The sequence below is a fragment of the Molothrus ater genome, chromosome 4, assembly GCF_012460135.2.
Source record: "Molothrus ater isolate BHLD 08-10-18 breed brown headed cowbird chromosome 4, BPBGC_Mater_1.1, whole genome shotgun sequence".
NCBI classification, from domain to species: domain Eukaryota; kingdom Metazoa; phylum Chordata; class Aves; order Passeriformes; family Icteridae; genus Molothrus; species Molothrus ater.
The window spans coordinates 40,982,435-40,999,315 of NC_050481.2; the positions used below are offsets into that span (position 1 = coordinate 40,982,435).

The 16,881-nt window shown below is 37.9% G+C and overlaps 1 protein-coding gene across 26 annotated transcripts in view; it reads right to left on the minus strand.

The window, feature by feature from the left end:
• Positions 1-13,340: 13,340 nt before the first annotated feature.
• The window catches only part of SORBS2 (sorbin and SH3 domain containing 2), a 145,061-nt gene continuing 141,520 nt past the window's right edge, over positions 13,341-16,881 (minus strand). For 24 of the 26 annotated variants that reach the window (XM_054514693.1, XM_054514689.1, XM_054514694.1 and 21 more), the window contains 2 exons: positions 16,140-16,246; positions 13,341-15,378 (listed from right to left, as the gene is read on the minus strand). In XM_054514693.1, the coding sequence (XP_054370668.1) occupies positions 15,317-15,378; positions 16,140-16,246 (169 nt within the window). In that variant the 3' untranslated portion in view covers positions 13,341-15,316. The remainder of the gene's footprint in view (positions 15,379-16,139; positions 16,247-16,881) is intronic. The other 2 variants (XM_036382544.2, XM_054514692.1) reach the window with 1 other exon arrangement.

Genomic DNA, 16,881 nt, shown 5'->3' on the forward strand with positions numbered 1-16,881 from the left:
TCTGGGTGTGGGGTTTTTTATTTGGTTGTTGTTTTTTTTTTTTTTTAAGAAACCCAGGTTTGTGATTGATTAAGTGTCTGTAAAGTTTGTTCATGTTTCTGTACTATACTGAAATTTGCTCATATGTCCCTTCTAGTCTTACTAGATATATGTAAGGGCAGGGTGGTTGCTAGGCAAGTGATAGCTCTCAGTTTCAGTGGAAATCATATGCATCTATGAAGCTGAGCTCTTGCTTAAAGAATAATTTTTTTTTCTGCCTGGTTTACTGGAAAGGTGACTTGCTCTCCAAGGTGCTGTTGCTCTGGAAAGCAATTGTGAGATCTGGTTTTATTGATGTTTCCCAGGTTCAGCTTTTTTTTTTTTCTTCTTTTTCTTTCCTCTCTCTAATTACAAAAAGGACAAAAATAACCAGAAGATTGGAAAGGCAATACTGACTTGATGCTTGTTGCATAAGGCTGTTTTGTAGTTCCTTTTCAATGACTGCTTTTAAGAAACTCCTTCACTCATTTACGTAGTATGTGTACATTTTTTGGCTTATCTACCTAGACCACTTCTGTTTTTACATACTAGACCAAAATGACCAGCTGAGCTGGATTGAAGCCAGAGACTTTTATCCACTGGACAAAGGTATATTCCTTTCAGTAAAGTAAAGAACATGTTCTTTTTCTTGTCTGGTTTTAGGGCATCATATTTTCTTTCTTAATAGTTGTAACTATGAAAATAGGTTTTTGTAAATATGAAGCCGTGTGCTATTTCCTCTTTTTTCCCCCTTGTATCATTGAAACTTCTATATAATAAAACAAGCCTTTTTAATAGATTTTTAATAGATTTTCTTGTTTTGTACTATAGGGTCACTGGTGTTACAACTTTTTTTACTTGCAAATTCTGCTGTGAATTTATGTATAAACTGGCCTCCCCAGAATAATAATGTAGTCTTTTGGTTTATAGTATGACTACCCAAATGTTTGAAGCAGGCTTTTGCTTTCCAGGTTGATATTTCATTTGATTTTTGTGCCAAATGTTATTTTTCTATCCAATACAACCTGAAAGAGTATAACCACCATTTTCCACCCGCTTCCTCCCCCAAAAATGGAAGGTGGGGGGAAGCTGTGTCAAATTCCCTTGTGTCACTCAACTAGTGGAGATTTGGGAGCTGGGGTCTCAAATTAGATATTAGAGTGGTAGCAAGGTACACAAATCTGTCATTGCACACCGTGACACCTCTCTAGCTTTCAAGCTCTAGCAATCAAACTCCTATGCCCATGGCATGGCATTGTTTTCCATTTTGCTAGCAAAAGGCAAACTTCTTACTTCACATCAGAATGTTTTGGATGCAATTTTCTTGTTTCTTCTCCCAGTATGTCCCTGCCTTGATGGAAGAAAATGTTGTTTTACTTACAACTTGGCAGACTGAGAGTTGAAGAAAAAGGTTTTAAGAAGCATATGTTTAAAACCAATTCATCCTTCTGTAAACTCATGGAGTGCTCTGTTTCAGCTGCAGAACCAGAATAAACCCTGGTACAGGCAGAAACAAACAAAAAACCCCCAAACACTTTAGAGTCCACATTTTATGTCATAAACCTTCTGTTTTACTTCAGAGCTTAGTCTATATCATAATAAACTATATTGGCCTTTACTGTTTGTGAAGGTTAGACAGTAAGAGTCTAGGATGCTAAATGGAGCCTGAAAATCACTTGCACATGTGGAACAGCATGTACTGAAACTGGCTGTCCAGAGGTGAAAGGTCAGAGTGTTCCAAACAGCCTGTTTTCTATTTCAAAACTCATGGGTATATGAGAAATCTTTTTATAATAAATACTACTTATTTTAAAAGAGTTCCCAAGGCAAGAAGACTGATTGTATGCAGATTGTAGTTTTTCCTAATTCCATTGTTTGAGAATGATTAATAATTTGGATACTGGTGAACTTTTCTTATCAGCTTTTGGTTAGTGGATGTCTGACAAATTAGCAGTACCCTTAGTTTTTCCTGGCAAGGGAGAAATCCTCTCTTCTTTTCCTGGGTGGTATGAGAAGCACCTCTGTTATTCTTCTCATGCATCTGGCAAGGAAGGGGGGAGTAGAGGTCTGGTACTTTACCCCTCTCCCAGGCATTAGAAATTCCTAGGCTGGAAATACAAGTGAGGTGGAGAAGGACATTCCTACAACTCCTCCCTACCTGCCCCAGCTTTGTAGATGTTTTGAAGCAGTGATTTAGGTCAACTGACCTCTCATTTTAAACCTTTGGTTATCATTTTTACATAACTCTGGTACTTTTCTCTGCTGTTAAGAATCTGAGTAGTAAACTGAAACTGATAAGTATTTTCTTAAAATTTTTGTATGCAGAGGATCTGTTCTAAATTAACAAGTGTAATTTTTTTAGTGAAATAGTATGTTTCAAAGCTGTTTCATAAAACTCTAAGCAAATTGAAAATAGAAATTGAAATATTTTATTTTTAAAAGTTGTTTAATTACCGATGTGCTTGGTTTTCTTCTTAACTGATATTTGTGCACTGATTTTTTTTCACTTGTTTTTTTTTAATTTTTAAAAAAATGTAAAGGAGGAGTTGGGGATATTTATAAAATAATGACAAGTGTTTAAAAAAAATCTAAGGAATATATTGAATAGAATGAGATGCTGATGTCACATTAAGGTATTGAAGTACTACTTACCTTAATTTTGAAAACTCGTGTCTATACCCTACATTTGCAGCTCTGTGTTTGCAATCTATGCATGTATTGACTTTCAGGCTGTGTTGCTAAGACTCTGATTACTGCACTGGTTTTCTGAAGTGTTGCTTCTGTCATATTAATTCAATTTTGCCTGTTTTGCAGGGGGTTTGATATGGTTATGACTAGGAAAGGAATTTGTTGTCCTTTATTGGTTTCATTGTGAGCCTGATGTGTCAGCTCATTTTATCATTATGGCTCTTGGCAAATAAGTTGCAAAGCATTTTTCAGATTTTGTGCTTAATCGCTGCATTTCTTAAATTTCACAATTAATTTTATGGCTGTTTTTTTCCTGTTGTGTATGGAAAAGTGTTTGCCCTTCTGTTCTGACAGCCTGTAGAAGTTCTGATGGAGAATCTTAAAACTGAGGAAGGATTTGTTTTTCTTTTCAGCTCATTCACTCATCTGTGGTTCTGCTCCCTTTAATAGCTGCAGTCAAACGTCATGTCCAAATTTGGCAAGCTGATGCCTTTTTTGTTTAAAGTTGAAGCCATTTTGGCATTGGAAATGAGATAAGCTCATTTCAAAGAACTGAAGTTGGAATAAGTTAGCAAGGCTCTGTGCCAGCAGATAAGTCCATTATGCTTCATAAATTAACATGCTGGCACTTACATAATTTTTGAACATAAGTTGGCTGTTACACAACTCTCTGATGTGTTTGCCATTCGACTTTACCTGAAAAAATAATGCACAGCAGTTGTTAGATTTATAGAACCTCTTTCATGAGGCATATTATACTGCAGCATTTAGGAAATAGTCCAAATACTTCATTAGGTGTGCAATGACACGTACCTACAGGAAAGATAACATGCCTCTTCAGACACCCAGCACTGCCTCTGTTAAAGGCCAAGTCTCACTTTTCATTTCTACAAGAATTAGTCCTACTTCTTGATTTCATGTGTGATTTTATGTGTTTAGCTATGTAATCTTTTATTGCTACATGGAAATTAACTGTATCTTTTCAAAAGAAAAGATTATTTTTACTAAAGGGATAGTGAAAAGATCAAGTGGCATCAAGACACTTGACTCTTGTTCTTTCCAAGCCTTAGGTGTAAAAGGTAAACGTTTACCACTAGATTATTATTGCTTGTGTCTGTGTAGGCTAAAATACATCTCTGATACTGTTAGTATGCCAGTGGTGGCCAACCATCTTTTTTTTGTGTATCATGGGTTGCATGGTACAAGTCAAGTATTGGCAGGGCCCAGAAAAGAAGACCCTGGAGGAAATGAGGTGATTAGGACCAGGGAAATGGGCAGTGGAAGTGATGGAGGTAACATGAGGCCTTCCAGAGGGGTATGTTAAATTGTAATTTAGCAGATAGTTATTTTAGATACTTAGAAGCTGTTGGCCAACTGTGTTTCAGGCATGACCCAGTCAGCTTCTCCTGTGGACATCTTGCTTAGACCTTGCATCCTTTCTTTTCAGACATGTATTTTTGAATTGCTATTCAGGTCTCATTCATGGGATATGAATTACTGTATCCACACAACTCATAGACCAAAACTGGCACAAAATGCTGTGGTATTTCCCTTCTATGTTAGTTATAATTAACCTTTTTTCTGCTCTTTACCTAATCAAGATAAAAGGTTATAGGCAAGTGAATGTATTGGGATTGCATATGCTGCTGCTGGAGAAGGAGCTGGTTCTATTCAGTAGCACTAGATGCAACAAAAATTTAGAATTTTGCAAAACTCAAGGGTAAGAATAGATCCCTAGTACAGCTTGTGTGACTAGAGGAACCCATCAGGCAGGAGGCAGTAGCAGTGCTTTTTTGGATTGCATTTTGTCTAAAAATTAATAGATGACAAGAGAGAGCTTGTTCTTCTTGGAGTGGTAAAATTGTCAATGAAGATCCTGTCTACAGTGTATGTCCCTCTCTATGGCAACACTTATGTGTATGTATGTTTTCTCCCTTCTAATATATTTTTGTCAGTGAAAGTTATATCTAGAAAAACATCTGAAGTGTCAAGAAAAGAACAGTGATTTCTTGGTTAAAAAGAAAATTCTTATCCCTGTATGGTTGTGATTTGTATTTTATTCCTGCTCCAAGATTTTAAATTTTTTCCATATATAGTTTTTAAATGATTATTTTTTGACTTATTGAGAATGTCTTATATTGTAAATAACAAATAATAAAAGTCTGGGAATGCTATGACTATTTACAAAATACCTTTAGGAGAGGCAGAAATAAAGTGGGATGCAAAGCTGCCCATCCTGTCTGGATCTTCTTCTGAAGTTTCTCTTAGTTTTCATTCTATGCAGTTCTTTTTAACCACACCTTTATCCTTGGCTGTAAAATACTGCTTTTGCGTACGGCTCTTCAAATATAGCAGAGCAAACTGCTTATATGCAACTGTACTCCAAATGAGTGAATGCCACTGAGAGTGTGTCTGGTGTTTCCCTGGGGCTGGCTACAGGTTTTTTGGAGGCATGTAGGCAACAATGAACCATAAGGATTTGAACTGTGGTCCATGGTGGCTCATTCTGTATTGCTGTACTTGGCAGGTTTTTCTGTCAACCCCTGTCTGTGAGCATTTGTGTCTATGAGAGAAAGATATCCGTGGGAACAGGTATTTACAGTTGTTCTGTGTTAGTCTACTGATCCAAGATCTCTATCTAGGAATCTTAGGAAGAAGGGAAAACAAAAGTTCATTCTGCCTTGAGCCTGAAAAAATATATGTTTTTTTTTTCTAAGTACAGAGCAGTCAAGTGTTTCTTCAAAGCATGTGTCAAACTTCTAGATCAATACCTTGACCTATTTTGTGGTCTCCCAAGCGATAAGACTCCATACACAAACAAATGATGAGATCACATGTGAGATCACATGGTAGGTCATAGTCACTTGTAGTCCTAGTGCCAAAACTTCTGGGTATTTTTCTCTTAGAAACAGGCATCAGAATATCTTTTAATATACAATTGTTATCTTATGTTCCATAAAGTACCGTATTCAGCATCTATTTTTCTTTCACTTTGTGGCTTGGCTTCAGCATTTTAACAGCAGTTGCTATGGCAGAGTTAGCCATGTTTATTGGGTCATGACAAACGGCAACAGCTGAAAGACAAATATCGTATTCTGTTTTAAGTATAAGGTGGGCCCTGAGCCAGAGATTAGCAGCTTCAGAATATAGCTGGCCACAAAGCTGGATCCTCGGGTCCTGACGCACACTCTAGTTACTCAAGCAGAATGCTTGAATGTGGCTAGATACTGTAAATATTTTCCCCATTACTATCTCGATTAATCTCTTTCTGCTTGTTTAAAGGACACTGGCAGCTTGTTCGTGTCCATGAATTAGTTTTTTTATCAGCAAAAAAAAAAAGCTAAATGAAAGTAACTAATTATGTATTTCACACTTTGCTCTGACTGGAGTTTTTGCTTGATTCTGTTCAGTGAATGTAGGGGTAAGTGCACAGAATTGAGAAAATATTTGCAAAAACTGGCTGTATTGTGAAAAATGATGAACTGCAGCAAGGATAAAAACAGCAGAAACTTAAGCAGGACAAACTTCTCATTTTATCAATCACTTTATATGAAATGGTAGATGTGAAACTGTCAGATATCTACAAAGAGTCTTAAAACTGGTATTCATATATCCACTATTGCTATACTCCAGCATGTGGAGAGTTAATGTAGTTCGTACCATAGCTGGGAATTTTTGTTCTTGAAGTTTGCTGGTATTGTGGAAATCCAGGCCGGAATTTGGGTGTAATTCCTCTAGGCTTTTCAAAGGGTAATCCTCATTCTACAATGTGAAGTAAATAACGGTATTTACAGGTAGTGCTTTGAAATGTGAGTAAAGTCTCCTAACAAAAATCTCTCTGGAAATAAAGACCTGAAAATGGTTTTGCTTGCAATCCTTTTTACTGACTCCCTTCAGCTAAAAAAAACCCCACCCAACAAACCAAACACCAAAACCACTGAAAACTACAAACCTCTTCAGAAATGCAAAAAAAGTCTCCCTAAGACTGATTTTTTTACCTGCTCTTGCCTGACCATTGCATTTCAGCAATTTCTTTAGCATTTCTCAGAGCTTAAAAGTAACTTGCTAAAGTTCTCTTGTTTGAGGGAATGCCAGAATGTTTAAAGTCAGGATCTTCCAGCAAGCTTCAGGAAATGTGCTGTGGGTGCTGTTAGCTAACTTAGGTTTTATGGTCTGATGCAGGTGACCTTCTCATCTTTGCAAGTTCTGGATTTCAGCAATGATGTCAAGTTGCTGAGGTCTTTTGGTAGACGTCTGGGTAAGGCAAGAACCAAAGTGTGAGAGCTTGAATGGAATAAAACAGAATTGCAGTAATTTGCAGTAGTAAAATGTTTCATATTCCATGGATGCCTTTCCCTCAATAGTAGTTTTGCCTCTGGAGCTGACAGGAAGAGGAGTGGTAGAGCAGGAGGAAAAAGTAGGGTAGGTCACTCATATATGGGGGGTTGAGAGAGCAGCTGCATGGTGCTTACTTTCCAGCTGGGCTTAAAACCAGGACAGTCAAATTTCCAGCTGGACTTAAAACCATGCCCTTCAGGGTGGGCAGGCCCATACAGCCTGAAGGATTTCTTTGGGTTTGCTGTAGCTGTTAGTATCTCCCCCTGTTGATCTTACTCTTGACTCTTTTTAGTCTGGTCTGACTATAATAGTTACCATTTTGTGGCTTTCCTGGGGAGCTATCATTCATGAATCACAGGATGTGTGTGCTGAAGGTGATGCCTTATGAGGCACCTAGAACAGAGGCTAGACAGTGTTAAAGGAATAAAGTAGGTATTTATTACAAGGCCTTCAGAGGATACACCTTGGGCAGTACAAGAGCCCGGCTGTGGCTCCACCCAAGATGAACACTGATTCATGAGTTTTCACACTTTTATAAGTTTTGGTCCATTTACATATTGGGGTTAATTGTCCAATTACAGCTTCAGGTTATGAAGTCCCATCCTCCCAGATTGCTCTCCTCATTTATCTGTTGTTTATCTGTTTGGGCCTGAAGCTACAACAGTGTCCTTTGTTCTGAGGCTAGAAAAGGATTGTTTTGTCTAACTAAACTGAAGAGAACTTGCTAAGACTTTATATGAAGTTCAGAGTTATATATACTAATGTATACAGAATCTGGAAAATATGAAAGCTAAAACTTAAGGCATCAAAGGAAGAAGGCTGACAAGGCTGGCTCCATAACATGGCCAGGTATCCTGTTTCTAGGGCCTGAAACAGCTCTCCCTGTTTTTTTTCTGCCTCTGATGTCCCAAATACACTGCTCTTTCTTCAGTAGTAGCCACCCCACCTCTCTGGTTTTGTTGTGTATTAGGGTTTTTTTTTGTTTGGTTTGGATTTTTTTTGTGGTTTTTTTTTTTTTTTTTTTTTTTTTTTTTTTGCGCGGAGGACGTTGAAACATCTTCTCTTTCTGTAACTGAGGTACAGATGGTGAATGTATGTCTGTAATGAAACAATTTATTTTAATTTAGTGCTGTTTTCCCTCCTGCATTAAAGCAATGGTTAAGACCTCAAAGGACCAAGGATATCTTTGCATGAATGCTGTACAAATAAGTTGCAGGTTTTCTGCCTTGAGAATTCTTGTCTCAAAGCTCGTGCTGTTTGTGACCCTGCAATGAAATAGATAAACAAAGGAAGTGTGTGTTGCAAAGAATGGAGAAAATTTGGATAGTTAGCAGTAACTTTATGATTCTGTGCACAGAATTTATCCCTTGTGTGTGCAACTGAAAAGTCAATTTTCTGTAACAACTCAAACTGCAGAAGTTTTGTAATTAAAGCTGCAATGGTCAGAAGTTATGTGATGCTGATGTAGGTTTGGGACAATTTCTTTCTTCCAACACTCTTCTTTAAAACTCCTTTTGACTGAAATGGTAGGTACAAATGTTCTGCACCCCTACGTAGCAGCATGCCTGTTTCAGAATGTGCGTATGCATTGGTGACTAGCAGAGGGGTTTCTTGTGCGTCCTTGGTGTTTCCCCGTGGTTTCGATGGCACATGACTTTCATACTTTGTGCTTCAGATTGTCTCATGTGCTGCTTTATGTCTTGTACCTCAGAGCTGGCTGCAGAGCAGTTGAAATGAATCTATAAATAGTTCCTTGAACTCTTCCATGGCATATAAATATTGCTCTCTACTACCCCAGACATCCTGGGCACATTCATTTGTCCTCTTTTATGGTGTAAGGAGGGAAGGGCTCATTCTCACCTGTTCAAATATTTCCAGTTACTTGTGAAAAAAACCCCTATCTTTAACAGATGAATCTGTGGTAGTGTAAGAAAAGCCTCTGGTGAGTATTAAGCCAGCTGGTATTTGTACATGTTTCACATTACAGTTCAGAGCACTAACCCAGGGAAGCATGAGTTGGGTCATTGCATGCTTGGGGTTTATCTAGCAAATCACAGTGACAGAAGCGGTGCAATGACCCACTTAGAACGACATGTTCAGGCTTCTCAGTGTTCCCCATCTGAAGTGCTGGTTTCACTTGTATGCTTAACTCAGGAGTGAGGAAAAGAATCACAGTGCAAAGGACTGAAGGCTTGATTATTTTATTGAGCAGTTTATTTCTTTGGTCCTTAAGTGGCACTTGTAGAAAGTCTTGAGATAACATAACTCCATTTTATATTAATGTAAGATGGCCAAAACAATCTTAAAGGACCAGATCCTTTAAGATATTAAAATAGCAAATTTCTCTTCCAGTCGGTTGGAGCTAAAGTTTGGACCCCAAAGTGGACATAGGTGAATACTGGGCCCTCTCTTGCAAAGGGAAACGTTGGCTTGTGAGAGAGAAGTGAAACCCCTCCTTTTGGAGGGAACTATCAAGAGCCACTGCTTGTAACTCTCTGGTAATTCTTCACTGGTAGAAATAAATAATTACATTATTCTTGGGATGTTTTTAAAGTGGTTTACTGGTTTATCTGATGGATGGAAAATGTAGGAGGATTACTTTGCTATTTGTTTATGGGGGTGATGAAATAATGGCTTCCAAGTTTGTTATTTGTGTTGGCAGCAAGAAACATGAATTGTTGAGATGTGAGTGTCTGTACTGAGGATAGCAATGCATTTTGTGTTGTCAGTCAACACTTCCCCCCCTCCCTGCCCTCGTGTCACTTGTGATGTAATGCCATTCTGATCTAGTGGAACCCTCTGTGCTCCTGATTTGTAATTAGATGTGACATCATGATTTAAAGGTAGCTCAAAAAATTGGTATGGGATAGTTGTTGTAGGCATTAAAGCTATTTTAGTAAGAATGCTTTCTGCTTTTTTGTGGTATAAAACAATTGGTTATCACAAAACTTTGTTCTTTTGTGACTCCTGAGGAAAGAAAATCTAAATATCAAAAGTCATCTTTCTTAATACATTATATATGGGATTTCTCATTGATGCAAATGAAACAGGAGCTGGGAGTCCCGGGTGCAGCTGCACAGTGTAACTATTTGCATCACATTTGCACTAGAAGTTGCACCTGCATGATTGTTCAGGTTCTTCCCTGGTTTCATCACCACATAGTAACTAGAAGCTTTTGCCTTTTTTTTTAAAATGTTTCAGAGGTGACATAAAACCCATAAATGAAAGCCTAGCAGCCACCAGTATCACTTTCTTTGGCCTAATTAGTTTCTGACTTAGGGAAGTGCAAGCAGGAATTCATTGTGGATTTCTGTCATATTCTGCATAGATATGTGTGAAAATAGTTTTAATTTTCAAAGGAATTTGACTTCACTATATGGATGAGAACAATAGATTCTATTGGGCAATCTTTAGCCAGGACTTGGGAACTTAACTATCTGGCCATTACAGGGTGGATAACAGTAAAATGGCAATTTTTGCATCCAGTCAAATAAATGGCATGATGTTGATTGATTATTGATAGAATTAGACTTTCTTCTTGCAGAAGAAAGTCTTGTTAAATTCAGCATTCCTATTCACTGTGTATGGATAAGGTACTGATTTCCTTTGTGTTGGTTTGGCAGTTCCCTGCTGTGTAAAATGGATGGATTTAGGTGTTGGTCTGATTGGTATTTGCTGGTTGTAACAACGGATAAAAGAATTTTTTTTTAAGCTAACTTGTCAGTTAAGTACAAAAAAAGGGAACTCTCTGCTCTGCTCTGGGTGAATGGTTAAAGGAGTGGATTCTGGTCTCTGTGTGCACTCACACTTTTCAATATAATAAAACCAACCCAAACGGGATGTTCAGTTGTTCTAGTGATTCTTTCTTACGCAATTTTAGTTTCATGCTAACACAGAAATTATTACCAATACTGTGATATTTCTTGACTTCAAAGGAGCTTGCTATTAACTGGAGCAAAGGCAGGGTTTCACCCTGTAACTATTAATGCTGTAAGAGACTATACTTAGCAATGACCTAAGGTTTTTGTAGGGCTACTGACTTCATGTTTCCAGCTTCCCATGGGCTCATGCACTGCTTTTTCAAATGCACAGGAAGCACCTCGTGTTCCTGTCCGGGTTCTGTATATCAGCGTTTAAAAGGCAACTAGTAAATACCAGGCATGGCAGAATGACAGCGTGCTTTGCTTTGGCACGGGTGACAGAATGTGAGACCTGCTAGGGTGACCCTTTGCTTAGTTTGGGATATAGATCACTACCCTGAACTGCTCATGCATTAGTCTCCCTGGCTTGTTGATGTGTTATGGGCTGTCTTGTTTTAGGAAGCCTTTGCCTCAGCAGCAAATACTCTCTGTAGGGTAGGGACTGAGATCAACTGGTTTTTCGGGATGCTGTGGTTATATTACCTGTTTGTCTGTAATATGCAACTCTGCAACAGACTTCATTTTATTGCACTGGCACTGACTTTTCTTAGTCTGCAAATCCAGCTGCCAACTCATAGCATTAAAGCAAATCCTAACAGAAATCAAGAAGCATGCTACATATGCTGACAAGAGAAAAAGAATTTGGTTTGATACATAATTTTCCAGAAAAATCAGTGAATATCTGAAGCTTTTAATTGATCTGTTCTCATCTTTTCCTAGATATTAAACTGGCTGGCTTCTAAATCCCCAGACCTCTCTTGCTCTGGCTTTTTTTGGATGAAACACCAAAAAAGTGGTGATGGGGTGTGGGGTGGCCTTCTTGGATTTATAGGGGCCTATCCAAGGAAACTCAAAAAATCCCTTTTTTTTTCCTTCAATAGTGTAGTTGGGATTTCAGCAGACTTAGCAGAATTGAGTATGTTTGGTTTACCTGGATATACTTAAATATTTATCTACTTTTTGATGAAAACATTAAGAACTACAATCTTCTCCTGAAGTGTCAATGACTTGCTATTCTCATTAAAACGGCAAATATTTTCCCCGTTTTCATTCACTTTGCAATTAGCAGAGGATTCTATTTCATCCCTTAACCACTCAGACCCTTAACAATCCAGAATTTCTTTATATTAATGAGACTATACTAACCAGCTGATGTTACTAGGCTAGTTTTTATAGAAGACTATTAAAGCACAGCACTGCCTGTTTCTGACAGTTCTCGCAAGTACCTGGCATAAAGCAGGACTTCAGTGATGCCCTAAATGCCATGCTGGGTCACCCAGCAAACAGAAAGGGCAAACCAAACCATGTTGCACTGCATATGCCAGCATTTGGTTATTGGGCTGTGAGAAGAGATGCATGGGGTGGGTTTAAGCTAAATTAGCAGAGGAAGGGAATGGTCACTTCAGTCATACTGACTAAATCAGGCCTTGTCCTGACTGAAAGCAGTCCCAGAACTGACAATTATACTGACAAAGGAGTTTCTGCTGGAGTTTAACAGCAGTCCTTGGTCTTAGCCTCCCTGTAGACAGCTATCACTTTCAGCTACATATTTATTATTTATTTAGAGATTTTGGTGGGTTTGCATTTTCTAGCCCAGCAATTGTGAAGAGAAAACAGCATACGTCAGACTTGAGGAAATGGATTATTCCTGTCCAAAGGCAGGTTGCTGGTCTACTGGATTCTTTAGTGGTAGAAGTAAACCATGCACAGCATTTGGGAAGAAGCAGTCTGGCAGGAATGGCCAGTGTGGCATGGTGAAGAAGGACTAAAGAGCTACTCTGAGGCTCCAGCAGTATCTGTGTGACCAGGCAGTGAAAAAAAATTCAACAAAAAAACCAAACACAAGGCCCCACCCCAAACCTAGAACCTGCTTTGCTTCTTGCTGCAAGCTTTTTTGGACAGTTGTTGCCAGGCAGAGATGTCCCAAGTGTAAAATGTTTCCCAAAACCAGTGTTTTCCTCAATTCTCGTTCCTATGCTGTCATTTACCATGGGAGTTCTCGTTTTGCTTTTGTTGAAGGATTAGGATGTAAGAACTTCTGGCATGTATAAAGGGTTTATACATTGTGTTTCTCTGTGAAGGGTGGTTCTGGCAAGAGAAAAATAATCTCAAATTATGGACTTTCTATGCAGAAAGTCCATAATGTTGCTTTTGCATTCAGGTGTTTCAGGCATGACACAGAAGTGGACCAAGTGAGAGCTGTGTGGGCAATGCTAGTGGCACATATATATAACTGGTGTAGGCTTGATGGGGGGTGTGGGGTGTGTGTGTAAGTACAAGGTGTACTAATATTTGCATATAAGCTTGAAGAGTTAAGCACTTTGCAATACTTAAGTGATAAGCTGCTTGTATTTGGAGAAATGATGGGGGAAACAGTTTTGTACTCCAAGCAAAATTTATTAGAAGTCTATTCAAGAAAAAAAAAACCAAAACCACAGAGACCTTTTGCTTGTAGGAATTCAAAGTCAGTTACCTGAAACTCAGGTATGAAAAACCTGCATTTTTCTAAAATCAGATACAGAGTAGAAACAGTACTTTTTAAATATCACAGGCAACAGATATTTAAGTCCTCAATCATAAATGGCATCAAAGATAGTATTAATCTCACAGCAAAGCTGCATGCAGATCTAGTTTAAAATTGAAAGCCTTTGAATATAAAGCTTTTGCCATGAAATCTGCAATAATAAAGGTATGCTGCACAAAGATGTTTCTTTACCTTTGCCTTAATGACCTTTCTCAGTAATAAAGACATATGTACATTTAGATTTGGCTGGTAAACCATATTTTAATTAATAAAATTTTGCATAAAAGGCTATCTTACAGAATTGCACTATCCAGATGTGCTTATGGTAAACAGAGAAAGAAAAGAAAAAATGCATTGAAATGTTCTGTATGTGAAGAGGGCAAATAAGAAACTTAATTTTTTAAAAATCAACAACCAAATGGCTCTGTACAAAAAAGCAAAATTATGTACAAAATGCTACAGAGACTACATACATTTTGATAATTTTGATCCTTTATCCATGAAAAATGCAGCAGAAGCTTTTGCCATCTATAAGGTGCCAAAGAAACCAAATCCAAATTTTTATTTTCATAAAGCCATAGTCATTATCATCCTGTGCCTTAATTTCATTTGCTATTTATGCTTACCTTTGCTTATGGAAAATGTATGTTTTCAAACACTTGTTCATTCAGACAAAAAAGCAAAACCCAACACCTCTAAAATATATTTGTTTTAATACTTGTGACTTCTTTTTTCTGTCTAAATTCCTAAAAAGAATGTGTAACTTGGGCTTCATTAACATACATACACATATAGTGAAATAAATCAGTACATGATGCTTGTGAATATTTTTCAGGTGGCTATGTTAGGAAAGAAAAAAACCAAAATCCAACAACCCTTTGCACTAACACTGTTTACCTTCCTGCTTCTTTAATTTCCTGATAAGTAAAAACACTACCTCTTACACTTCATGTTGCTTACTATTACAACATTTTGATTACAACCATTTAATATCAGACATCAATAGCAGGTTATTATTGTCTATGCTTACAGCACTGTCTTGCTCTTCCTTAAATCCTCTTTCCCCAGTCTTTGTGCCTTTTGCACTTCTTACTTTTTAACAGAAAACACTACAGGTTCACTACAGTTTTTCATTAGGGAAAAAAAGATAAAAGATTTAGCCAATACCATTGCACCCGTTCAGAACACTTGCAGTTCTTCCATTTTTCACTTTGCTTGCTTGAGATTTTACAATCACTGTGCATTTGTTACAGCATACAAGTGCAGGCAAAAAGTCTATATTATAGTTTGTCATACATTGTAAACCAGTACAATAGGCAAACCCGTGACACAGCAATGTGGAAGCAACAAATGCTACCAAGCTAATAAGAATGTGTAAAATCAAATTTTTAAAAAATAGTAAACAGCAACTTTCCTCTGTATTACATGCATGCTGAAAAAATCCCACCAGACTTCATGGTAGTACCACAAATGTTCAAAATAAGAATAATTTTTTTCCCCCTTCCCCCCTACCCCCCCATGGCAACTCATTTATGTACCTGTCATCAGGCTTTTTCCTATTGTGTTTCACACGGAAATACTTTAAACCAGGGAGTATTTAAATGTTGAAATGCTTCCTCTTGTCTCAGAAAAGCTTAGTTATTCACACTGTGGTCGTTGCTGTAATACTGCTGGGACGGTTTGGCGGGTGGGATGGGATGAGGGTGAACTAGATGGCCTCTATTTGAGACTGCAAGCGAGAAAACAGAAGGCCAGCGTAGCATGTTTTCTAGCAGCTTTATGCAGATGTGTTGCAGAGATGCAGCATAAATAAGTAGAAAAAAAAATTTCACAGCCTCTTGACATAGTTTCCAGGGAAAGTACCAAAGAATTTGGTTCTTCTTGAAGTTCCTGAAATTAGAAGCAATAGATGAAAGATGGGAATAACAACAGAAAATCACTATGTAAGCTTGGCCTTAAAATTTTTTGTGTTTAATATTGCACAAGCAGAATGATCTAGAGTTCCTTATACCATATATTATTTGTGAGGTTTAACAAAGTGTAACACGGGAAGCAAAATGCAAATGAAGAAGCATATTTGACTAAATTGTTAGGCCTGATTAAAAGCTGTGCTAAAATTCTTGGTACATAGAAATAATTTAATTTCATCAACATAAAGTCTATGAAAATAATGTGAATTTTTTAAGTATTAAGAACTTGTCTGTTGATTAAGTTAGCTGCTGTGTGCATGAGGGTTTATGAAATGATTAGGCCACCATATCTAGGCCTGGTCATGAAATCATCATTTGATCAGTAATACTTGGGTTTCACAAGTGGTCAGTGCTGTGGATGTATTCCCATGAGAAGGTTTTAAGGTATCTGGCCTTTATAAAGAGAGAAGTAATACGTGGTCCATTCTGTGTCACAAATGGCAACAATGCTGTACAACAATCAGGAGCAGTGTGTCAATTTGGCATCTATCAATTTTAAAAGAGAAAAGTGCAAAATCACCTGCTAATTTCAGTGGATTTTGGTTGGGATTTCTCCTGATAAAGCCAGGATCAGATTTATTACACTAAATGCCAAAAATCAAGTTGTTTAAAAGACACTACATGAAGAGGGCAGCATAGGTCAGGGGGAAAAAAAAGAAGAGCAACCAAATCAAAACATACCCACAAACCATCCATCATCACATTTTTCCATCACATCAATGACATCTCCCTCTCTGAGCTCCAATTCATCTTCGTTCCTAGGGGTATAGTTATATAGAGCCTGAAACCTTAAATAGGACAAATGAGTCATTTTAAAAAGAAGTAAGAGTTCCTTGCACTTTTGCTCAAGTAATGGAGCTGGTTCAAACATTAAGAAGAAACACTTCTTGCAAATAGAGGGGAAAAGGAATTTTTTTTTGCCTAGTGGACTTGAGGGTTAGGAACTTATAGTAAATAAAATCTTCATTAGAAAGGCAACTCATGAGACATTGAAGACTGGGTTTAAAGGCAAGTCTGATGGCTCCTCAACCAGTTGTTTCAAAAGCATTTTTTAAAAACATTTTAGTGTTATTTTATAGTTCAGTAACCAAACAGAGGACATTTAAAGGAGAGTCTAGATGCGCTAGCCCTGTAAGCTGCCATGGTCAGCACTGTGGTTCTGCCTTTAAGGTCCAGAGAAGGCAGTAGCAGCACAAGTGAGGGTACCCAGCACAGCAGCTCTCACATGCTGTCACTGGGGCTGGGGGAGCTCCCTGGGCTCTTCAGTGGCTACACAGATAAGCCATCTATGAGAGTGAGGGAGAGGCCTGGATCAAATCAGAGGACAATAGGGATGGAAACTCAAACAATATTCAAGCCCTGAGCTATGCTTCTACACCTGGCCAGGGCTGCAGATTGCAGGATATAAGTGGATAAATGGCAA